We start from the raw sequence: 21,419 nt of genomic DNA on the forward strand, positions 1-21,419 counted from the left end.
GAGCTCAGAAGATCACCAGTTACATGAAATGGACCACAATATGATTTAAAAAAAAAAAAAAAAAAAAAAAAAAAAAAAAAAGTTCTTTTTAAATGTTGACATTTTAAAACCCATATCTCCCATTCTTGGTAAAGCTGCGCCATGGAAAACCAGAAAAGGAAGCCAAGTCCACAGGAAATCCCCACGCTGACACTTGGAGTGTACCGTATTAATAATAGGTTAATCTTTAAAATCTGGAAGTGGAAATGGAATGACTGTGGTTCTTTCGGCCTTGTCGGGTGCCTGTCAGGCTGAAGGCTGGTTTGCGTTTGCTGAACCATGCTATTAAGCATCCCTTAGCCCAAAAGCATGCTGCAGGCTCATCTGGCTTCATCCAGGCACTTTCCCAGCTCACGTGCTGTGCCTGGCATCTTGCTGGGTGGCACTGAGCAGCCTTTATGACTTTGCCAGTTCTCCGGGGTCTTGTAGCTTCCCACTCTTACACAGGCTGCTCACCAGCCCCTCGGCTAAAGCCTCCTCACATTTCATCTCTTCTAGATCTCTCCCTCAAAACTCCTGCGATATTGCTGGCCTAAAGGCTCTTGCTCTCTGTTCCTCTTTGGGGGAAATCCCACTGCTGTGAGCCCTCCTGCAACCCGTCAGGCTCCTTGTGCCACCAGCCCTCCCGCTACTCTCAGAAATGCTCCTCTTAACCATGAGCTACGAGGACCGGTCCCACAGGTGACGCACGTGGTACTGCACACGTTGAAACATCTGACGACAAAGAGCCTTCAAAAAAGGCAAAAAGAAATAGAGAAAACTGTTGTCCCAGCTTGTCGGCTTCTCTAAGTTTCTGAAGCTGTCATTAACCACGGACTTCCTTTTGGCTGAAGCCTGTAAGTGACAATATGTGCGAGCACAGTGCTCATTAACAGCCAGGATGTTTGAGGCTAATGCTCCTCTTGCAAAGCATATTTAATTTTATCAGCTAATCAAGTTATTTTTAATCAAAGTGCTCTTTGAAAATGACAAGAGCACGCATGATCTGAAAGATGAACAGAGAGAGAGAGGCAACTATTTCTATTTTAAAACCTCTGACAGAAATTATTCCGGGGCTGAAGCACGGCATTCCAACATCTACTGGCTTTCTTGTCAGTCACAGAGCTGTGGGAGACGGAAGAGCAAAAATTAAGCTAAAAGAGATAACACACAGGAAGCCCGTGCTGTGTTAGATTGAAAGCAGCCAGTGCTTTCGTTGACAAACTTGGAAACTAGAATGGAAACACTGCTACACTAAATTATGCTGAACGTGCTAAATGTACATACTTTTTTTTTTTTTTTTTTTCCTTTATATAATAGTATAAAGCACAGAATTATCACCAAGAAATGGCAGAAGCTAGATGCCAAACAGTCGGGCTGCTTCGCGTATGAACAAAGAACCTATCTGCCTGCCTCTCTCCCGCACTGAATTATCATGCTCTTCTTGGAAGGAAATGAAGATCATCAGTCTATTTAGGTCGTGACTTTATGATTCATAGAAAAGCCTAGGTGGGGGACATCGCCCCCCTTATCGCCACTGTTAGTGGCAGATAGGACAGAGCCATATCGAACTGAAAACCAAGACAAGCCATGGCTGATCTCCCTGCTATTTTAGGACCTGCAATCAGCTCCTGAGTGTTCAGATCTGATACTTCTCATGACCCATCACAAGGCTGGAAAGAGGTGATTTCAGGTTTGTGAAAGCGCCCCATCAGCTGCAGCATGAATACCAGCTTTGTTGGGATTTGTGCTCTCTCCCTACTCCAAAAACACAAAATAAAACCAAATAAACATTTAAAAAAAAAAAAAAAAAAAAAAACAACCCCAAGAGAACCAAAGCAACCATTTACAGGCTAATCCCGCTTCAGCACAGGAGCCTCGCTGCAAAGGCACAGAACAAAACATTTACTGTGGTTCTTGTTTGGTTTGATAATCTTTCGAGAACTTCCCACATTTTTCTATCAGTAAAAACAGCCTGTGGTAAAGTGATTTGTGTTTTCTGCCTTTTCCAGAACAGTAGCCATAGAAGTTTGTAGCCCCATTGTCTGAAAAAACAAAACAAACCAAAAATGCGTATATTTATTTCATTGGTTTCTCGTTTGTCTTACCCTGTGAAATGTCATATAAAGGGAAAACCCCAGTAGCTCACATATAACCACACTCCTCTGTACTTCTCAGGATCCTGTCCCAGAAAGCGTAAGTTGGTAAATCCTCCAAAATTATTATCATGCATGATGTCAACCATGCTGGAGGTACCTCCTCAAACTACTAGATAAGCATCTACTTTGTATAGGTCAAGTTTTTTTGGCAAGCCCATGACCCATTTTTGGCAAGTGTTTTTATTCTGTCCGCCTCCTTTAGTTGTGGGAGGGTCGAGATGAAATCCTGGCCTTACCAAAGGTGGAGCTGAAGCTCAGGCTGATTTATCTGACTGTTTAAAATGCCCAAAGCCACAATGACTGTACGCAGGGAACTGTATGTTGGGACGGGAGTTCCTTTCAGATGCCATCATTTTTACATTCTCCTGCTCAGGAGTCCAGGAGTCTTGTTTGGCTTCACCTCCTCACTCAGCACGCCATAAACCGCAGGAAGCCAAGTCTTTAACACGTACTTAACAGAGGTCAAAGAAAGTGTTAGCAGGCAGGCTGCTGGCTCACCACCTGGACAGAGCAGGACCGCTCTTTTTCTCTCCCGGCGCTCTGTGTTTCTCTTCTGCTACCAAATAAATCCGAAATAAGGGTATTGGTTATCGTCTACTCACTCAGGCAGAAAAATGCAAGAGCAGTTGCAGACTCTGTAGCTATATACTTACACTATAGGAGCATTTTTAGAAGCTGTATAACTAGGGGGTCATTTCTGCCTGCTGTTTTGTGTGGTATCGTTGGTGAAGGTGATGGCACAGGTGGGTACGCAGCGCACAGACTGCTCTGCAGGCAAAGACAGCACCGGCTGCGGGTGAGGACCATGTCATCCCGGCTGAATTTCTCTCTGAGTGCTGTGCTTAGCTGTTGATTCCTGCGCTGCCTCGAGGTTAGGACGGGCAGCACAGCCAGCAGGACGGGGACATCGCCTCTCTGTCAGGTGCACAGGGGGTCGTGACCCACCGTGTTGGTCCCGTCAGCATCTCCCCCGGACAGGCAGGGGCTGCGCTGGATTTTGAGTCTGTGTTTTCGTATTTAAGCACCTGGGATCGACCTCCTGTTGGCTGTGCAGCTCAGATGAAGAGATTTATTTAACTTACTCTGGAAAGCCTAAAAAAGCGGATGCTGAAGACGGAGTCGGTGATGTTACTGTTCCCGTTGTCAGCAGGGAGAGCGGCTGTCAGAGGGGGATCAGGTGCTGGGCGTGCGGGCTGCAGGACCCGCCTCACTCGCGGGCTGCCCACCCCCAGCCCCCAAAACCCAAACCCTGGGGGACAGCCCCAGCAGCTCCCCTCCTGCAGCCCGCCCCAAACCCACCGCAGCCTGCAGACACACCCGCACCTCTCCTCGCCGCCTTCATTCCCCGCAGCGCCGGGAGACGTCGGGAGCCGGCCCCGCACCCCCGGAGCCCCCGGCCCTGCGGCGGGGCAGGTGCGGCCGCTTCCGCGGGGAGGAGGAGGAGGAGGAGGAGGAAGAGCAGGAGGAGGAGGAGGAGGAGGAGGAGGAGGAGGCGGCGGTGCCCGTGGGCGTGCTCCCGGCGGGGAGGGCCGCCCGCAGCCCACACCCCCGCCGCTAACTTCGCCGCCCTCCCCTCCCCTCCCCGCCGAGCCGAGCCGAGCCGGGCCGGGCCGGGCCGGGGCCGCCCCCAGCCATGAAGGGCCGGCGGCGGCGGTGGTGCTGGTGCTGGCGGGGGGAGCCGCGGCGCCTGGCCGTGGTGCTGGGGCTCTACACGCTGCTGCTGCTGCTGCTGGTGCCCTACGCGCTGGACTACGGGGCCAGGAGGGCGCGGGGGGACGAGGAGCCGCTGCTGCGGCGCTGCCCCAGCCTGGAGGAGGCGCTGAGCGAGTGGGGCTGGGAGCAGCGCCCGGCGCCCACGGGCGACGAGGAGGACGAGGAGGAGGAGGAGGGCGAGGAGGAAGGCGGCGGAGGGGCGGCGGGGAACGGCACCGGGGCGGCGGCGGGCAAGCGGCACATCTACCTGCACGCCACCTGGCGCACGGGCTCGTCCTTCGTGGGGGAGCTGTTCAACCAGCACCCCGACGTCTTCTACCTCTACGAGCCCATGTGGCACCTGTGGCAGGCGCTGTACCCGGGAGACGCGCTCAGCCTGCAGGGCGCCCTGCGGGACATGCTGCGCTCCCTCTTCCGCTGCGACTTCTCCGTGCTGCGCCTCTACGCCGCCCCGGCCGGGCCCCGCGACCCGCTGGCCCCCGGCTCCCCCAACCTGACCACGGCCGGCATCTTCGGCTGGCGCACCAACAAGGTGATCTGCTCGGCCCCGCTCTGCCCCGCCGCCCCGCGGCCCCGCGCCGAGGTGGGGCTGATCGACGGCGCCGCCTGCGAGCAGCGCTGCCCGCCGCGGGCGCTGCGGGAGCTGGAGGCCGAGTGCCGCAAGTACCCGGTGGTGGTCATCAAGGACGTGCGGCTGCTGGAGCTGGGCGCCCTCCTGCCGCTGCTCAGCGAGCCCGGCCTCAACCTGCGCGTGGTGCAGCTCTTCCGAGACCCCCGCGCCGTCCACAACTCGCGCCTGAAGGCCAAGCAGGCGCTGCTGCGGGAGAGCATCCAGGTGCTGCGCAGCCGACACCGCGCCGAGCCTCGGGGAGCGCCTCGGCCAAGAGGACCCCCTGGCCCGCTGCCCCCCGGGCTGCTGGGCGCGGGTCGGGCTCCGCCACCGCAGCACCGTGCTGAGTTCTTCCTTGGCGGAGCGCTGGAGGTGATCTGCCAGGCCTGGCTGCGCGACCTGCTGCTGGCACGACGCGCCCCGTCGGGGCTGCGGCACCGCTACACGCAGCTGCGCTACGAGGACCTGGTGCGGGAGCCCCGCGCCCAGCTGCGGCGTCTGCTGCGCTTCGCCGGGCTGCCCGTGCCCCCCGCCATGGAGGCCTTCGTGGTCAACATGACCCGCGGCGAGGCGTACTCCTCCGAGCGGCCCTTCCTCATCTCCGCCCGCGACGCCCGAGAGGCCGTCCACGCGTGGCGGGAGCGCCTCAGCCGCCAGCAGGTGCGGCAGGTGGAGGCGGCGTGCAGCGAGGCCATGAGCCTGCTGGCCTACCCGCTCAGCCCCGACGACGGGCGGTAGCGGCCCCGGGACCAACGCCAGGACACCCCGTGGCATGGGGGCCTGTCTGAGACGGGGAAACAGTGGCTTCATGGGCCTCCGCCTTGGCGTTGGTGGACATGTTGGCATTGGCGGACATGTTGGCATTGACATTGGCGTTGAAGGACACGTTGGCATTGGTGAACTTGTTGGCATTGGCCTTGGCGTTGGCACACAGAGGGAGGGAGGTTTGAGCGCCCGCTGGGTGCCAAGAGGCCATGGAGAGCGGCTGCCGAGGTGACGATGGAGGGGACACGTTCTTGAGGTGTTCGGTAAGAGATGCCCTCAGGGCACAGTGCCGGACTCTGAGGCCCACTAGATGTGAAACTGCGACCCCATGCCAAGAGTGGGGGTTGTGTAAAAAGAAAACAAGAATGCTGTGTTAAATTTTAAAAATCCCCCGGACAACAACTCTCAGTAAGGAATCAGAGGACTCAAAAGTTATTAACGTAAGAGGATCACCCCTTCCAGAGCATGAAAACACGTTGTGTCCAACTGTATTGCTATTAAAACACTTAAAGGAGGCTTCTGTGAAATTCATGGCGTTTATGCACGGCCCGACTGCCAGAGTCTCACGCCACGGGAGGACGTCCCGCCGAGGGAGGACGCCTTGGTGTTGGTGCTTGCTGAGCCCGTGTGAGCTCTGTCTGTGTGGGTGGCTTTGTCTCCTTCCCGTTCCTCGTTGCAGTTCCCCTCTGTCCCTTGGAGTGCTCGGGTATTTGGTTGTAGGAGCAGGGAAAGTGTTCGGATGCTTAAGTGTTTTGGAGATGTTTGTTTCTTAAATCGTAACTTTTCTAAGGAAATCCGTAACCCTTTTGTAAAGTTGGGTATTTTAATACATTCCTGTAGCTTCATGGTGATATTCACGTGCAATACAGGTGGCTAACATATTTTTTGTGGACACCCGTAGAGATAACTGTAGCTGGAAGGTGAACTCTTGGTATTTCCATTTTGTTTCCTCAACTGGATGAGTGAATCACTTTTCTTCCCTAACTTCCTGACTGATACATTGTGCTGTGCGCAGGTTCCCCTGCTCACATCCCTTCCGAACAATAACATCCTCTCAGCTGGTCACGCGTGTGCTTAGACAAAAGCAAATGCTTCCTAACAGGGCTGAGCAAATTCATCTTGGTGTAAGAAGCTCCCAAATAAAAGTTTGTATTTAAGGGAGGGGGGGGGGGGAGAAAAATGAGAAGAAAAAAAAAAAAACACTCTAAGTTTCATTTTGGGTTTTCAGATGATATTTTTCTGCAGACTTTCTGGAGCTTGTATGAGAAGGGTGTGCGTGTGTGTGTGTGTGCAAGTGTCTTCGTTCTGTTTCTCGATTTGGGGATAGGAGGTTTCAGTGTAACGTGAGGACACAGCGCTGTAACTCGTTACGGACGGCTTTTGAGCCCGTTCCAACCTGACGGCGTCTCAGTGGCACTGCAGGAGTGTACGAGGCTGTGGGGACGCTTACATACAGTCCTCCAACACAAAGTGAGAACACGAACTTCAAACTGAGGATAATCCAGGCTCAAGAACAAAGCTATATTTATATAAAGTGCTGGAAATAAAGGCAGTTCAAAGGGGTTGCACTGTCTTACAAGAAACATTTGCATTGCACTGTAGTTGTTCATGCTTTGCATATTGCGCTGTAAAACATGCCAGGGTGTTAGGGTGAGCCTTAATTTATTTGAGCTCTTTTCCTTCCTCAGCCTTCCCACCAAAGGGTACATTAGCAGTAGAAGCATTGCTGCTGTCATTGTCTGAGGAAAAGTGCAGGCATAAAAGTGTTTTTGAGTGAATCAACTAATTTCATGGTAGCATGCACCATGCAGTTGTGCATCGTTTGGTTTCTGCTTGAGGTAAAAATTGCAGGGGCCCATTTTGTATGGAAACCACCTTTGTATTATCTAAGGGATGTTTCTGTGTCCTGCTGTAGGTAAGCATGAGAGCAGAATCGGTCCCTGGATGTTGTGGTGCTATTTAGCAGTGGGATTTGTTTAGATGAACAATACCTGTTCTGATGCCTTGATAACCTGTGTCGGGTAGCCTAAGCTGGCAGACACCCAGCCTGGCTTGTGCAGACAGGTTTGGGAAGAAAATACGATTTAATCGCATGCCAAAAGACAGTACGGTACTAATTTCCTTACGTCAGATGGGAGATCAAAATGCAGGGTAGCTTGCTGATTTGTTTCTCAGCACACTGCAGTCACAGGGTTGCACTGTGCAGTTGTTGAGCATTCGCTTCACCTTGGCCAGGAATCTCTTCTTGCCACTGCGGGTTGTGATGATCTTTTGTAAAAGAGGTTGTTGGAAGCGCGTGCTTAGCCTCAGTTCATCGTGGTAAGACAAGAGGTGCTTATAGCTGAAAGTATCCACTACCTGTACAGCGTATAGTGTCTTCTGAAATAGTTTTTACACTTGACAGAGACGCATTTTCTGTACCCATATTTATTTTTCTCAATGGAAGTTGCTCCCTGATGCACTTTCTTCTTTCTGTTAGTGATTCATTCAATTTTTTTCTCACCCCAAGCTGTTCTCCTAAGACCCAGCGTGGTTCCTGCAGGTTTCTGAGTGCTGTGAAAAGGGCTCTGTTCTGCAAAGTGTACAAAAATACAGCAAGTGCAATTTCCGTTTTGCATTCAGGGCATGACAGTTTATTAGAAGACTCCGCTAAATGATCAACAGGGAATATATGGAGTGGAAAAATGGAGTAGCACAGAGCAGGATCTTCGAGCAGGATGTGCAGGAGCATCCAGGACTGGGCAGCAGTTGCCTAATGGCAAGTTTGAGTAGTTTAGGCTGAGATTTGGGGAAAGTGTAGGCTTGTTTTACTCTGCTTGTAATGAATTAACAACTTTAATACATTGAGCCGTGGTGGGAAATGGAAACAAAACTGACAAACGCTTATACAACTTATTTCTGTCATCTGGTTTTACTTAACTTAAAGGTCGTCACGCGTTCGCCTTAAGGGAGGTCGAAACTTGAGCACCGTAATTGTACGCAAAGCCCTGTGTTCTAGATGCGGCATTTCCACGCTGGAATTGCTAATTGCTCTGTCACAACACTGTGCCTGTGCTTAAATTGTTAGATTTGAATTGTTGGGCGACAACTGTCAGAAATGCTGGAGGTCGGAGTCAAAAACTACCGAGCCTCTGCGTTGCTTGTAGTCCTAGAGCATCACTTGTATATCCCCGTGGTACATACTCACACGCTTCAGATACAACAGAAATGTTTTCATTGCTCAGAAGTATTTATTTCCTCGGTTTCTTTTTGGCAGCACAAAGCTCTCCCAGTGCAGCATCCCCTGAGAAGCGTTAGAGCAGGAATGGAGAACGGCAGCAAAGTTCCTTATTTAACAGCTTCAGCATCGCTCCGGTCATTTCTGTCCTGTTCCCCTGCTCACTGCCTGTCCTTCAAGAAAAGCTGTGAGTTTATTTGTTAAGTTCTCTTCAGGCATCGGTACCACAGATTTCAGTAAGATCATAAAAATCAGCACAGAACTTTGGGGTTTCTTACGGTAACGCAATTAAGCAACACCTCTGTGGAGAGCTGAGCTCTCGGAAGGCAGCAAGGAGCCAGCACGCCTGGCAGCACGTGCCGTCCTTTTCCTCAGCCTGCAGAATTGTCACTCAGCCTCCCTGGTGGTATTTGGGGTACAGGGACAGCGAGTATGGTGCTTGTGCTTTCTGAGAATCACCCTGCAATCCAGCCGGCACTGGGACTCTCTGAACTTATTTCGCCATCCCTATTTAACTGGACGTGGCACCTACCGCCGTGGAGACAAACATGGCAAAAACAAGATCGTCAGAGCAAGTCTTGCGCTAGCAGAAATTTTCAAGGCCACACTGGCCATGGGAGAGAGACTTTTTTAAACCCAAACTCAGGCTTTTAAATCCAACTTGGATTTTTAAATCCAAAGGCATTGAGATTGAGGTTTTCTATGGCTAAGGGCCCCGTTTCTGGCTGTTGAGGTGTACCTCCTGCGGTCTCGGCTCCGGACAGCAGGCTGGCTGGAAGCTGGCTGGCTCTGTAGGGCTTACACCCTCTGCAGGCATTTAGCACCAGCAGATTACAGCTCCCAGCACTGAGCTGTTAAGCTCTGCTGCTGACCCACGGCCCCATTTCTTGTGTTGGTAAATGGAAATCAGACCTTTCCCTGGTGCTCCCAAATTTCTCTCCTCATTTCTAATCATGTAACTTTGCCAAACTTTCACTGTATCTAGGCTGAAATGTTTCGTGTTGGGCTTAAGGCTCAATTCTCTTTGGGAATTTCAGTCCCTCTTCTTTAGAAACCAGGGTTAGGATGCGGCGGTCTTTTGCCTGTGTTCCAAACGCTCTCCAAGAAGTCTGTGAAATCTTCTGTCACGTCAGTGCTTTGGGACGAGCGCTCCTGTTCAGGCAGGGGAGCTGACCTCTGTGTGAGGGATGCGTGTTCTGTTGCCATTCCAAGTTGGCCAAATATATTAATGTTAAAATATTAATGCAAAAAACCAGCATGTGCTCAGTAAAAGTGGTTTTGGTATGTGTGTGTCTGTCTTTATTTTGTACCGAACAAAACCTGCCTTGCTTTTCTCTTCAGCACGCATGCTCAGACCTCTGCCTTCCCCACAGGAAAGCTCGGTGCGGCGTAAGGCACATGGCAGTGGGTACCAAGGCCATGTAAATACCACCAGGAGCTGCCATCCCTGCGCTGCCGCTGATGCCTTCTCCTCCAGCCCCACGCTGCCCAAGGAATTTCTTAATTGCCCCACAGCTTAATTGCCTCTAGCAGATCTGAGGTGGGAGCAGCACCCTCCTGCTTAGCTTTTACAAGGTTCTTTCCCCCCCCCCATTGCCCCTCAGTACTGTCAAGCTTGGCTTGTGAGGAAAAGGGGTGATGTGGGAGCTGCCTGATCCAGCTGGGATTTGGGGATCCTTTGCAATCCTGTGTGCATCGGCCATTAATACCCGCAGACGGAACAGATGTGTCTGGAGGAGGCCCTCGGCTGTGTCCTTGGCCCCAGTAACAGATGTTTGCACTTCGGATTGAGAAGCGCCAGTGCTGGCAGTGCCTCATGTGCGTGTCACTGACATCTATTGCTTCCAAAGAATATACAGGATCCTCGGCTGGGAGGGACACACAAGGATCATCGAGCCCAAGGACCATTGAGTTCCCTTCCATGCTCCTCAACAGCTGTATGCAGGTGTTTTTTTCCACAGGGTGGACCTGTCTGGGGAGGAACCAATCCTGCATGAAGCCTGGCACTTGCAGAAGGGCTGAAGCAGGACTCAGAGTGTGTCAGGGGTGCCGGTGGCTCTCAGGGTGACCCTGAAGTGAGCTGGCTGGGGAAAGGGCAAGGGTGCGGCAGCACTGCTGTGTTCTGTGTCTCAGTGGCTCAAAGACAACAAATTCAGGCTTTTAGCAGATACAGAGAAATGCCAAGAGAAATAGACGCCCCGTATCTTCGAGAATTTGCCTCATTGTGCCTCAGAACAAAGGTGGAAAGAGGAGGTGGAGGTGGTGCACAGCAGAGTGAGCAGCGGTGTGGGGGACAGGCAATCGAGCTGTGGGCAGTACTGGCATGGGAACAGACATCTGTACATGGGCAGTGAATCGCCTTAGGCTGGAAGGTGGAACAAGGTGTTTTTTTCTTTAAAACCTTGAGACCAGTGTGGCTCTGAAGGAAGCTTCCAAATGGGGCAGGAAGGGAGGGAAAAAAATCCCCACTCCTTTTAGGAGGCAACTCTACTAATTTAGAAATGGAAAGGGATTGCTAGGGCAGACAGCCACGTGGAGGCAACAGGTGAAGCTGTGATCCAAGAGCCCTGTGGCCTGTGGAAAGTTCCACACTGAACACTGAAACCTGAAAAATGGGCTGTCATGTTACAAAAAGAGCCAAGCCCGTGGCTCACAGATGCTTTGTGCGTTTTGTTTGTGCTCTGTGAAAAGGAGGTAATGCTGACCTCCACGGAAAGGCTGCAAAACAGTTTGCTCTGGAGTACCCTGCAGCGGGCTGTCGTCACACAAAGCTTCCTAGGAAGAAGCCTGGTGACTTTGTCTTTGCCAGGATTTGAGCAAAACGTATTAGAGCTCAGCTGTACCATAAATCACAATGAGCAAAATTAATATCATAAATTCGTTTGCCCTGCTTGCTGAGAAGAGAGGAGCCGAGGGGAAAGGGAAAATGCCCTGTGTTTGTGTAAACACAAGCCACGTGCGTGTTTACTTGCGATGGGTAAAAATCCAGCTGTGTCCCCGAGTGTGCGGCCATGCAGCCCCAATGCTGCCCTGATAGTGGATGAACTGTCCTTCATGCTTTGCTAGGAATTTGTTAAATTATTCTCCTCTTGCTAATTTATGCACATGTGTGAAACAGGTACTTTCAGCTATGTTTTAGCAAGCATTTAAATCACGGGAAAGAGGTGAAAGAGGTGAGTGCAGTTGTTAAAATAATGCAAGAGGACTGTTACGAGATCAGCCTAAGTACAGAAGAGGCCTCACTGATGGAGGTTTTGGAAACCTTTCCTCAGCTTACCATAATCATTGCAGCTGCTGCTTGTGAAGAGATGACTTAGGTGAATTCTCTCTCCTCCTCTTTTTTTTTTTTTTTTTCTCCCTAAAACCAGTGTAAGAATAGGCAGTGATACCTAGTTTTATCTCAGGTGTTTTGAGGGCAATAGGATGTGACCTAAGTCACCTGTCCCAAGCTGCTCTTCGACTCATTAAGGATGGAGACTTCATAGCCCCAGCAACATGCCCACTGTCAAAAGTTCTCCCTACTGTCTACCTGAATCATTCCTCCTTCAGCTGAAGCCTTTTACTTCTCTTACTGGGTGCAGAAAACAGTCTGCCACCACTTGCCTGTACCAACTTTGTTAACTAATCTTATCAGAAGCACACAATTATATGATTCTTTTTTTACACAGCAACAGCAACAACAAAGCATTAATCAGCTTTCAAGCCTATTAGTTTCCAGTTCAGGCCTCAATTTGGTAATTCTTGTTCTGATAGAGCAATTTGGGGTCATTTATCCTTTCATAGTGAGCAATTTCCCTATTCCACACTCAAGCTGCAGAACCACTCCAAGGTCTGCCTTAATGCCACCGTATCAGATAACCAGATAAATATTCCAGTTGCTTATATAACACCAAATTCTCACATGAATAGAGGTGTTTTTGCTTACTGGTCTTGCCTGTTCCGAGTGGGTTTTGTTTTGTTGTTGTTTTGATATAAGAGGTGGAAACTGATACAAAACAGGCTCCAGCCTCAAGTTCCTTCTTTCTGATCAAGTGACGGTAATAATATCAGCAGCAAATGAGGAATCGTTTTATACGAATTTCACTTTGCATCATGAATTGTAAATAGGGTGCCATAGCTTGCTATTAATTCTCACTAAATTCTTGCTAAAATATTTGTTAGCTGGCTCTTCTAGGAACTTACAGTCAAAGCAGTTACAGGCACATTGGGAGCATCTAGCCAGCATTACTTAAACTGTTTCTTGATAGAAAAGGAGCTAGGCTGTGCTCTGATAAAGCTTATTATTAAAATCTTAACTACTACATGGCAGTGGGTGAGGTGGGGGGTGAGTCTCCTGTGATGCCACAAACCTGACAGAATAATTTAGAGAGCGGCAGTTAATTAATGGAACATTTTCCTCTTCTAACGATGCTCTGCTGAATGCAGAAGCAGCGTAAGGCCCTGTGGAATAATTCCCAAGACTGATTTTTGAATTTCTGCAGGGCTTCATCTCCATATGAAAAGATAATTCCATATTTAGTGGTTTTAAACCAGCGAGGGTAAAAATTTTCTGGGGAAGTCGATAGGTCCTCTTTGCACTAAAGCAGCCGTAGGACTAGGAGCACCTTTAAGTTTGAGCCATAATTTGAGCACCTGTACTGGCATAGCTGCAATTCGCACAGAGCAATGTTTGCATCCTTCGGACAGTTAGGTTTTGCAGGAACTGCCAGAAGGTAAAAATCGGGTTGATTGCTGCAATCAAGCTTTTTCCTACTTTCATAGCGTTACTCTCTGTATGAAGAAAGCTTGAACATCTACAGGAAAAAAAATCCATATCCGTTGTCACAAATTGTGTTGGATAAATGCCCAGAATGGACCACCATGTTTTTTTATATGTTTGTGCCATTTGTTTTCCACGCTGCTGCCTTTGCCTCGCCTGGCTATAGCAGTAGCTTTATTGAAGCCTGCAGCTAAGCGATGGCTTTCAGTAACCCGCGGGTAGGTTTGTTCACATTTGCCCATAACGTTATGACAGATGGCTCCTTCCTAGCAAAGGGAGAAGTACAGAAGTTTGGTGGTGTTATTTCCCACTCCCCCCTTCCTAAATACCAATCCCCCGGGTAAATCATGTTTTGTCTGCAGGGTTTTATCAACGTGCTTGTTGCTCGTGCTAGGAGACTCCCTCACGTACCCATTGACTAAACAAAGCTGCACCTAAATCCCCTGGGATCTCCTCCCTGCAGCTGCTTTAAATTGCTCAGCACTACTATTTACGTGGGCTCTGAACCTGAACAGCTACCTCTGGTTGAAACAGAAAAGAAAAACACAGTCGAGACTCAGTTGTGCATACAAGGGAGGTGGCAGTGTGCCTTTTGGGTAGCGATGGACCCGCCTGGATTTAGAAGGTTGTTGATCCCCACCTGCAAGGGTGCAGCCACGCTCCTGCCCCAGGCAGCTGCTCCAGTACCCCTCCAAGAGCAAAACTCACCAGGGGAGCTCTGCTTCTTGTGACCATTTCAGAAACCAAAGACAAGAGAAGCAATTTTTTGCGCAGACTAAAGAATGTACAGCAAAAGACGGAGGGTATGACTAAGCACACGAGAGCTGTCTCCTCTTTTAGCACAATGACTAAAAGCTCTGTTGGAGAGACAAGGCTGGGGCTCCTGTTTAGAAACGGGGGCGTTTCAGCTTGGTGTTTAAAATTTCGTGTTATAACCCAAGTTTCTGACTGTAACTGGGGCATGTGTGCAATTACTCAGCCTCTCTAGAATAAAGCATGTTAGATTACAGCCGATTATGCTTCCCTTTTTCAGAGCGTATGTTATCATTTAGCATTTAGACACAATTTGTGTTCGGTAACAAGAGAGCAGACTGGATTTTAAGATTTTAAATAGACACGGGTTTGATCATTTTATTTCATTAATCAGATGGCTCAGAACACTTAAACAGTGTATTTAGAAAAAAGTCACATTTTCAAGCATTACACTGCACGAAACTGAACATTTTTTTGAAACAAACAAACAAAAACAGCAAACAAAAACCTCTTTGCTCCTAACTTCACAAACACATGACTTATGTTATTTCAAGTGCGTTGCAGAAATCACTTGGTCTGAGAGTAGGGTTAGTCTAACAGGAGTAAATAGTTTTTACTTAGTGATTCCAGTCTTGGTTGGGGAAAACAGGAGGTAGAATAGATGAACAAAATTCAGTTTCTTTGCAAATACTGAACTCAGTCTAAATACCTATGATGTCTTGCAATGGAAACAATATTAGGCTGATAAACACAAACATTCTTTATTGATGATATTAAGGGATGCACAGACTGCCTGGGGGAAAGGCAGGGTGCAGATCTTTCCCAGCTTGTCAAGCACAATTTCATTCTTACTACCATTTCACAGCATTATTTCTACTCCTCCCTTGTTTGATCTAGTTCAAATATTCAGCTGATGCTAGCATCCCGAGAATTTACCGAGTATCCTTAAAACGCTTATTTTTATTCAGAACTTGAGAAGGAAGTCCCCAAACATCTGAGGAAAGCATATTGCAAAAGAATGGTTTATTTGGATTGGAAAAAAAAAAAAAAAAAAGTTGAAAACAAGTAGCATTAAAAGCATCAGATCTTCAGTCTCCCAAACAACGAGGCTGTGTAGCTGCAGGCAGGAAGCACTGTGATCTTCTCAGGTCTTAGTTTTCCAAGAGGTGACGCGGTAATGTTGAAGAAGAGTTCCTTTCTCTTTAAATACCAGATCTGAACTTTATAACTTACCCGATTACAAACTTATGCACATTCTCACAAACACTAAAACCTACTTCACTGCAGGAAGCCTCGACAGGCTTCTCGCCTTCGGTTTTACTGCGGAGCTTCCCTTCCTGGCTGCAGGACCCCTCCAGGGACGGGGCAGACAGAAGGACCTGCGCCACCTGGTCAGCAAGATCCCGCTTTGTATGTACAAAGGGACAGGGCACCAGCAGTCACACTCCCAAACTTGGAGCACACACCTACTGCAGCCAAACTGAAGCTGGGGAGGCTCAAGAATGACTTCCACAACGCCTTCAGTCAACTTTTATAACCTCATTGTGGACCAGAATGGACAAGCACAGACAAAACTTCTAATGACCGAAAACGCTCCTTCAGCTACGTGTAGGGAGCTGAGACGAGGAGGGCCTGAGCTAGGCCTCGCCTCCATTGACTGGAACTGTAATGCCTCATGCTCCGATCTGCTGACTGGGGATCACCCTGCCATCAAAAAACACAGTCACTCACTTCGAGCAAAGCCTCAGACTGTGTCCATGGGAAGAGGAAGACCGTTCAAAGCAACTCGTGCACTGCTGCTTAGAGCAGTCCTGTATGAGCAGCTGCTGCAGTGGGCCCCAAAATCCCCTGCCCCACGGCCTGCACAGGTACAGCACAGGGGTTAACACAAGGCAGCTGTTTCCAGCATTCATCTGTTTTATTAAAATAACAGAGAGCAGCTCCCAGTGTATGAAGACGAAAGAAAATACATCCCAACAGTGGCACTCGGCCTGCCTAGGGGACAGCAATGCAGCGGTGTGGTGCTCACACCCCCCACCCCCCACCCCCATTTTTCAGCGGCTCAGGGACTGCCTGAGGCAGGGTCCACGTTTGGGTTGTGTCCGAGCAGTGTCAGGGGCACTGCTCTTATCAGAAATGATGACTTTTGTTCGAAAGCATATCACTGGGTGCAAAGGCTGGGACAGCAAGTTTCACTATTTGTTTAGAGTAAAAACACCGCCTTTGGGTTTGATTTGTCCCTTCATGTCAACAGGCAGCCTTTCATTTGTTTTAGTGAATCGCTCCCCGGTCTCCTTTGCCACACCACATTTTAATTTTACAAAGCCATACCGGATCTCCCTTTGCCATCTCTTTTACCAAACCAAAACAACCCAGGTATTTACTCATTATGTGAAAATTACACTGGATTTCTGGTCACCTTACCTGGCTCTGCCTTTTCAGTTTTGTGTCCATTCAAACACAACAAAGGCTGCAGGGGATGCCAATGGCAGGGACATGTGGTGGACTTTGACAGTAAAAAAATGCGAAGACAGCACTTTGCTGACCTAGAGCAGGTGTCTGTGTTCATACCTAACCCGAAACTTGTTAGCAGCGCAGCAGCTCATTGCAGCACTGGGTTCTCTTATTTTTTTAATTTTTTTTTTTTTTTTTTTTTACAAAGGGCTGCATGGACAAGGCCTTCATCAGCATGTTCAAACACAGCTGAAAGCACAGCGATGCCTGCCCACACAACTGAATGTTTAGCTACCTATGTGCACACATCAGCCAGTGGCAGAAAGCCCAGCAGGTGTTTCTGTTCCCCCTCCTCCACTACTAGCACCCTAGAACAGATCTTTCACAATATTTTTGTTTTTTATCTCTGCCCTAATCCCTTTTTTTTTAGTTAAACAATAATCCATTGCTATTTGCCATCATTAAGATACTGAGCTCCCAAGCCAGATGTCCAAAACACCTGCATTTTTTCAGTGCATGAGCAGCCTAAGACCAAAACAAACCTTGAAAGTGCAGAGTTATTACTGCCTTTCTATCCTCACAGCTTCAGGTGTAAATAGTGGAAGGCTTGCAGTTGCTGCAGCTATCACCACTACGAAGAGGATGTATCAGCAGGTAGAGTGTTATATTCCCATTTTACCAACCCTCTGCTTACCACAGTTACTTCAGTGGCATTAAAAATGCACATGAGAGGTGAATGTTGTCTCTGGGAAGGATACTGACTCCGTGTGCTACAGACCTCCCTGATACAGGGCTTGCCACAGCCCCAGCTTGAACCTGTCAGGTAACGCAGGGTATAGGTGCTTTGAGAGCAAAGGAATAGAAGTTACCAAAAATTTTGGAGAGAACATCTACCACAGCAGTGTTAGTCAGGATGGCATTAGCTACTTTGGTTATCTCGTGCCTATTTATATTTGAAGTAACCTTCAGACAGCTCCTGCAACTTTGCTGATGTGTTATCTTAAGTAGCAACATGTTGCGAGTTCTGCAAATGGCAGACTGATAAAAGTCAGGTAAAACGCTGCTGCTGATTTTGTGCTCTATGGACAGATCACAACTAATGCACACACACAAAAAAAACAACCAACAAACAAACAAAAACAAACAAAAAACAACAACAACCAAAAAAAAAAAAAAAACAAAAAAAAAACAAGAAACAACCCTGCAGTTACAGGATATAGTGTTAATGTTAAGGTTAATGTTAATGTTAACAGAAGGCTAATCTCCCTTAAAGGAAGAAAAAAAGTAAGCCATCCTTGGCTGGCTTACCTTCTCCCTGCCCCCCTTAAGCCAGCTCTGGTGATATCCCTTTCTTTACTTCTGATTTCCCAAACTAAAACCAGACGAACTTACCTTAAGTGACCCCTTGTGCTAGAAGCTGTTATTTCACAATGGCTCTTCCTGATATGCTGGTATGATCTAGAAGAATGTCTCCTGGCACGCTGCTTTCTGGTATTAATCTGTGTCAGCATCAAGACACTCAGTAAGGCAACCTAGGGCTGCAATTCAGAACCCGACAGGGGACGATGACCTCCTTGATTAAACTAAGATCTGGAAATGAAGTTCATGAATGCATTACAACATGGAACTGCATGACCTACTTCTCCCTCGCCCTGCAATAGCAGCAAAGACTTAGTTAAAAAATAAATCCAATCTCTTTCTCATAGGCTAAAACCAAATATGTAAACACTGCAGCAAAACCCTTTTAAGTTGAGCATTCACTTTCTCTGAGGGAACATATTTTTCTTCCAAATACCCACATCAAAGTGGCCCTATAAGTGCAGTATTTCAAAATATTGCTATCTAGTTGACCAGATTATTTTTTTTAATGCTAACAATGTAGCATAGCTTTGACATTGCTCTCAGGCATAAAAACTGTGTCTATTTTGCTCCATTTTTTTTTTTTTAATCTTGCATATTAAATGTGCTTATATGGGATGCTTTCAAGTTTTGAAAGGTTGTGAGGTGCAGGAAACAAGGAGCATCGAAAATTAAATGAAAAAGCATTACGTTAACAAAAGCTAGAGCTAACCCAGATGTTTTTTTTCCCCAGAATGAAGATTGCTGCCCATTTGTACGCACCAACCTAAGTCCTTTCTGGCTCTATGCTGCAGAGCATGAACGTGGGAGGAGCACTGGCTTTATCCACACCAGTGCAACAGAATTTCCCTCTATGCTGACACTTTTCTACAGCACCAAGCTCCATGACACAGAGCACAGGCAATCGAGAAAGTCCTTTATTCCAGTACACGTTGTCATGAGCTGTCTCTGTTCAGTTTCAGTCCCTAGACAAAGCTTCAAACCTAGACCATGATTAAGAAAGTAGTATAGGATAAAGGTGTATTGGCTGAAGCATCCAAACCAGATGGATCATTTTATTACCCCAAAATCTGACTTGATTTGAGTACTTAATCTAGTTCCATAGCAAAAGCTTGTGCACATCCTGTATCAAACTAAGACGTGAAATGTCATTTGAGTCTGCGACACAGATGCAAACAATTGGTCTACATTTACATCTTGCATGTATAAGGCACTTTCACATTTATCAGACTAATATTACCCTAAAAATGACTTTCAAAGTCACTGAAGACTTTTTACATTCTAGAAAGCAGAGCAGTGATGTGAAATTATTTTTAAACAATTGTTCAAAGTTCCTTTCCTTGCCCTGGACTAGACGAAAATCAGGATGTCCCTGTGAAAGGCTTTGAATCTATGATGAATTAGGACAGGGGTAGTTTAATTACTGTTGTGTTATCCTAGCAGCCTTACTTTAGGGTAAGTTATGCAGAAGTCCCCCAAAACTTTTCAGCATTTAGGAGTGCAGGATTAAGAGTAACAGTTGTTTACAATGCTGTTCCCACAGTAAAGCTGCCTGCTAAAGCCATTTCCTGGCTCTGAAATTCACTATTTCCTCCCCACTTTCCTTCTCTTTCACTTCGCAGGCTCCTTTCTACTGGAAGTTATTTTTCAGAAGGGCACTCCCAGCATTACAGGCCAAAAAGTGCCTGTGGTTTCTCCCTGCAGCATGTGAACATCTCCTCCCCAGACCTGGGAAGCAGGACCCTCCTAACTACACGGCAGACAGGGCTTGTGGGAGCTGCTTCTTATAAAGACGAGTTTTCAGTATAGGAACATCTGAAATTGTTACTGGGCCTGTTTTTTGCTTAGGAACATATTCGTGGTACTAAGCAGCTCTGTCCTGCTTTCTGTGACTCTAGTCACAACCAAGATGACACCGGGGCCATTTGGGGATATTTACTGCCTTTTTTCATGCACCCTCCCTTGCTTATAAGCTTCAGCGGGTCGCAAGTTCAATGTTTGGGAGAGGAACAATCCCTGCTGCTGATGCGTTTGAGAGTCCTCCCCGCAAAGGTCCTCCCCTCACCCTCATCTGGAGGAGAAGCTCACCACGCCGGGACTTCTGAGCGCTCAAATTCCATTCCCACACTTGTGCAGAAGCAGAGACTACGTCTGCCAAGACTGAGGTCAAGCATGTTATTCCTGTGAGCTACTTCAAACGGAGTTAAAAGAAACACTGGAACTCTCCTTGAAAGGCATGTGAAACATATTAGTTTCCCCTGTTTTACTGTTCAGAATTAAAAAAAAAAAAATCTGATCAATACTGTGAGAAGAGAGACTGCAAGGCAAGTTACACAAGACAGACCATCCTTCCCACACCAATCTACAAATTGTCTTGCTGAATGATTAAAATCAGGGGGTGGGGCCTCTTCATTAGTATAAGTTGCTTACCCTGTCTGTTAAGGTTGCTAGACTTCTTCCTACGAGGTCTTCTGGCCGCCCCAGGAGCAAAACAGAGCAGCTATCGTAACAGCAGGCACGTTAACCTTTGCAGTGTATTTGTCTCGGATCAGCTCACTGGAAGTTCAGCCAAACACATTTGTGTTTTTTTCCTGCACTCAACATTTCTGCAGTCCTTTCCCCAAAGGCAATTCCTTCCATGTGGAAAAAAAACACCCTACTACTTCTCAGCTTTAACTGATAAACCGCCTATAGCCCTGCAGACATTATGGGAACCAGCCTTTTTGCACAAAACACACAGTGTGTACAAGTCATTCGTCTCACACTCACGCAATTAACAGCAGGCTAAGCACAAAAACGCCTCGTCTGGGTATTTTCAGTGTTCTCCTGAGTTCTGTAAATGGAAGCCTTCGCAATTCTTCCCCCAAACATTACAGATGAACATACAGAGAGGTTTAGGTAACTTCTTAGTGTCTGAATATCATGTTAATGTATCACTTGTATATTGCTGTGGCCTGTAATGCAATTAAATCAGTGTTAGCTTCTATGAAGTACTGAAAGAAGACCAGGGACTTCACTTTGCCCGTCTCCACCAGGGACTCATATCAGGAGATACCTTGGCAACTTCAGGTGAAGATTTACAGCAGTAAGTTGATGCAGTAAGCAAAAACCTACAAGGAGGAATCGCTCAGCCCCAAGGCTGCAGCCACACAGGCTGCAACACCCCATGCTGGCATAGCAATACTTTTTTCAATGAAGACCCTCATCTTACATGCTTTCCTCTTCTTATCTGAAAAGGATGCTAGTATGTATCAACTGCTGTTCATCCCAGTCTTAGGCTGTTTCCTCTGTGCAAAACCTCACACACAAGTCCTAAGAAATTACACATCTGCTGTGCAGTAGGTCAAGTTCTTGCCAGCTCAGCATCTTATTGGAAAGGAACTGAAAGGATCTTTAGGAGAGCACTAGTTGGTGAAGTACACAGCTTTTCAGGACAATGTGTTGTTTCAGGGCAAGCAGCTTTATTGTATTTTTTTTTTGGATTTTGTTTCTTGCTTTTGTCTCCCCCCCACTTTTTCAGTAAAGGAAAATTGGGAATTTTGTACAAGGATCAATGTAGTAAGAACAGGCTGATAGTGCAGCTTACCTTCAGTTGACAGTGGAAGATTTCAT

At 47.8% G+C, this 21,419-nt stretch overlaps 1 protein-coding gene and 1 long non-coding RNA gene across 3 annotated transcripts; one reads left to right on the top strand and one right to left on the bottom strand.

Annotated features, from left to right (window-relative positions):
- Positions 1 to 1,828: 1,828 nt before the first annotated feature.
- LOC137856297 (uncharacterized) lies at positions 1,829 to 3,494 on the bottom strand. Of its 2 annotated transcripts, none has more exons than XR_011096339.1 (2): positions 2,831 to 3,494; positions 1,829 to 2,730 (listed from the first exon to the last, which is right to left on the bottom strand). It is a non-coding gene; the product is annotated as an uncharacterized lncRNA (long non-coding RNA). The 2 variants fall into 2 exon arrangements; XR_011096340.1 differs by having other exon boundaries at positions 1,829 to 2,733.
- Positions 3,495 to 3,707: 213 nt separating this feature from the next.
- Positions 3,708 to 9,766, top strand: CHST7 (carbohydrate sulfotransferase 7). Its single transcript, XM_068681543.1, has one exon. It carries the CDS (start codon positions 3,811 to 3,813, stop codon positions 5,236 to 5,238), a length of 1,428 nt encoding a protein of 475 aa, XP_068537644.1. The 5' UTR covers positions 3,708 to 3,810; the 3' UTR covers positions 5,239 to 9,766.
- Positions 9,767 to 21,419: the final 11,653 nt, after the last annotated feature.

Source organism: Anas acuta, chromosome 1 (genome assembly GCF_963932015.1).
Source record: "Anas acuta chromosome 1, bAnaAcu1.1, whole genome shotgun sequence".
Lineage (NCBI taxonomy): Eukaryota > Metazoa > Chordata > Aves > Anseriformes > Anatidae > Anas > Anas acuta.

What these genes read in the sequence shown, in the direction of transcription:
- CHST7 (XM_068681543.1), top strand. Translation starts at nt 3,811, where the DNA reads ATGAAGGGCCGGCGGCGGCGGTGGTGCTGGTGCTGGCGGGGGGAGCCG.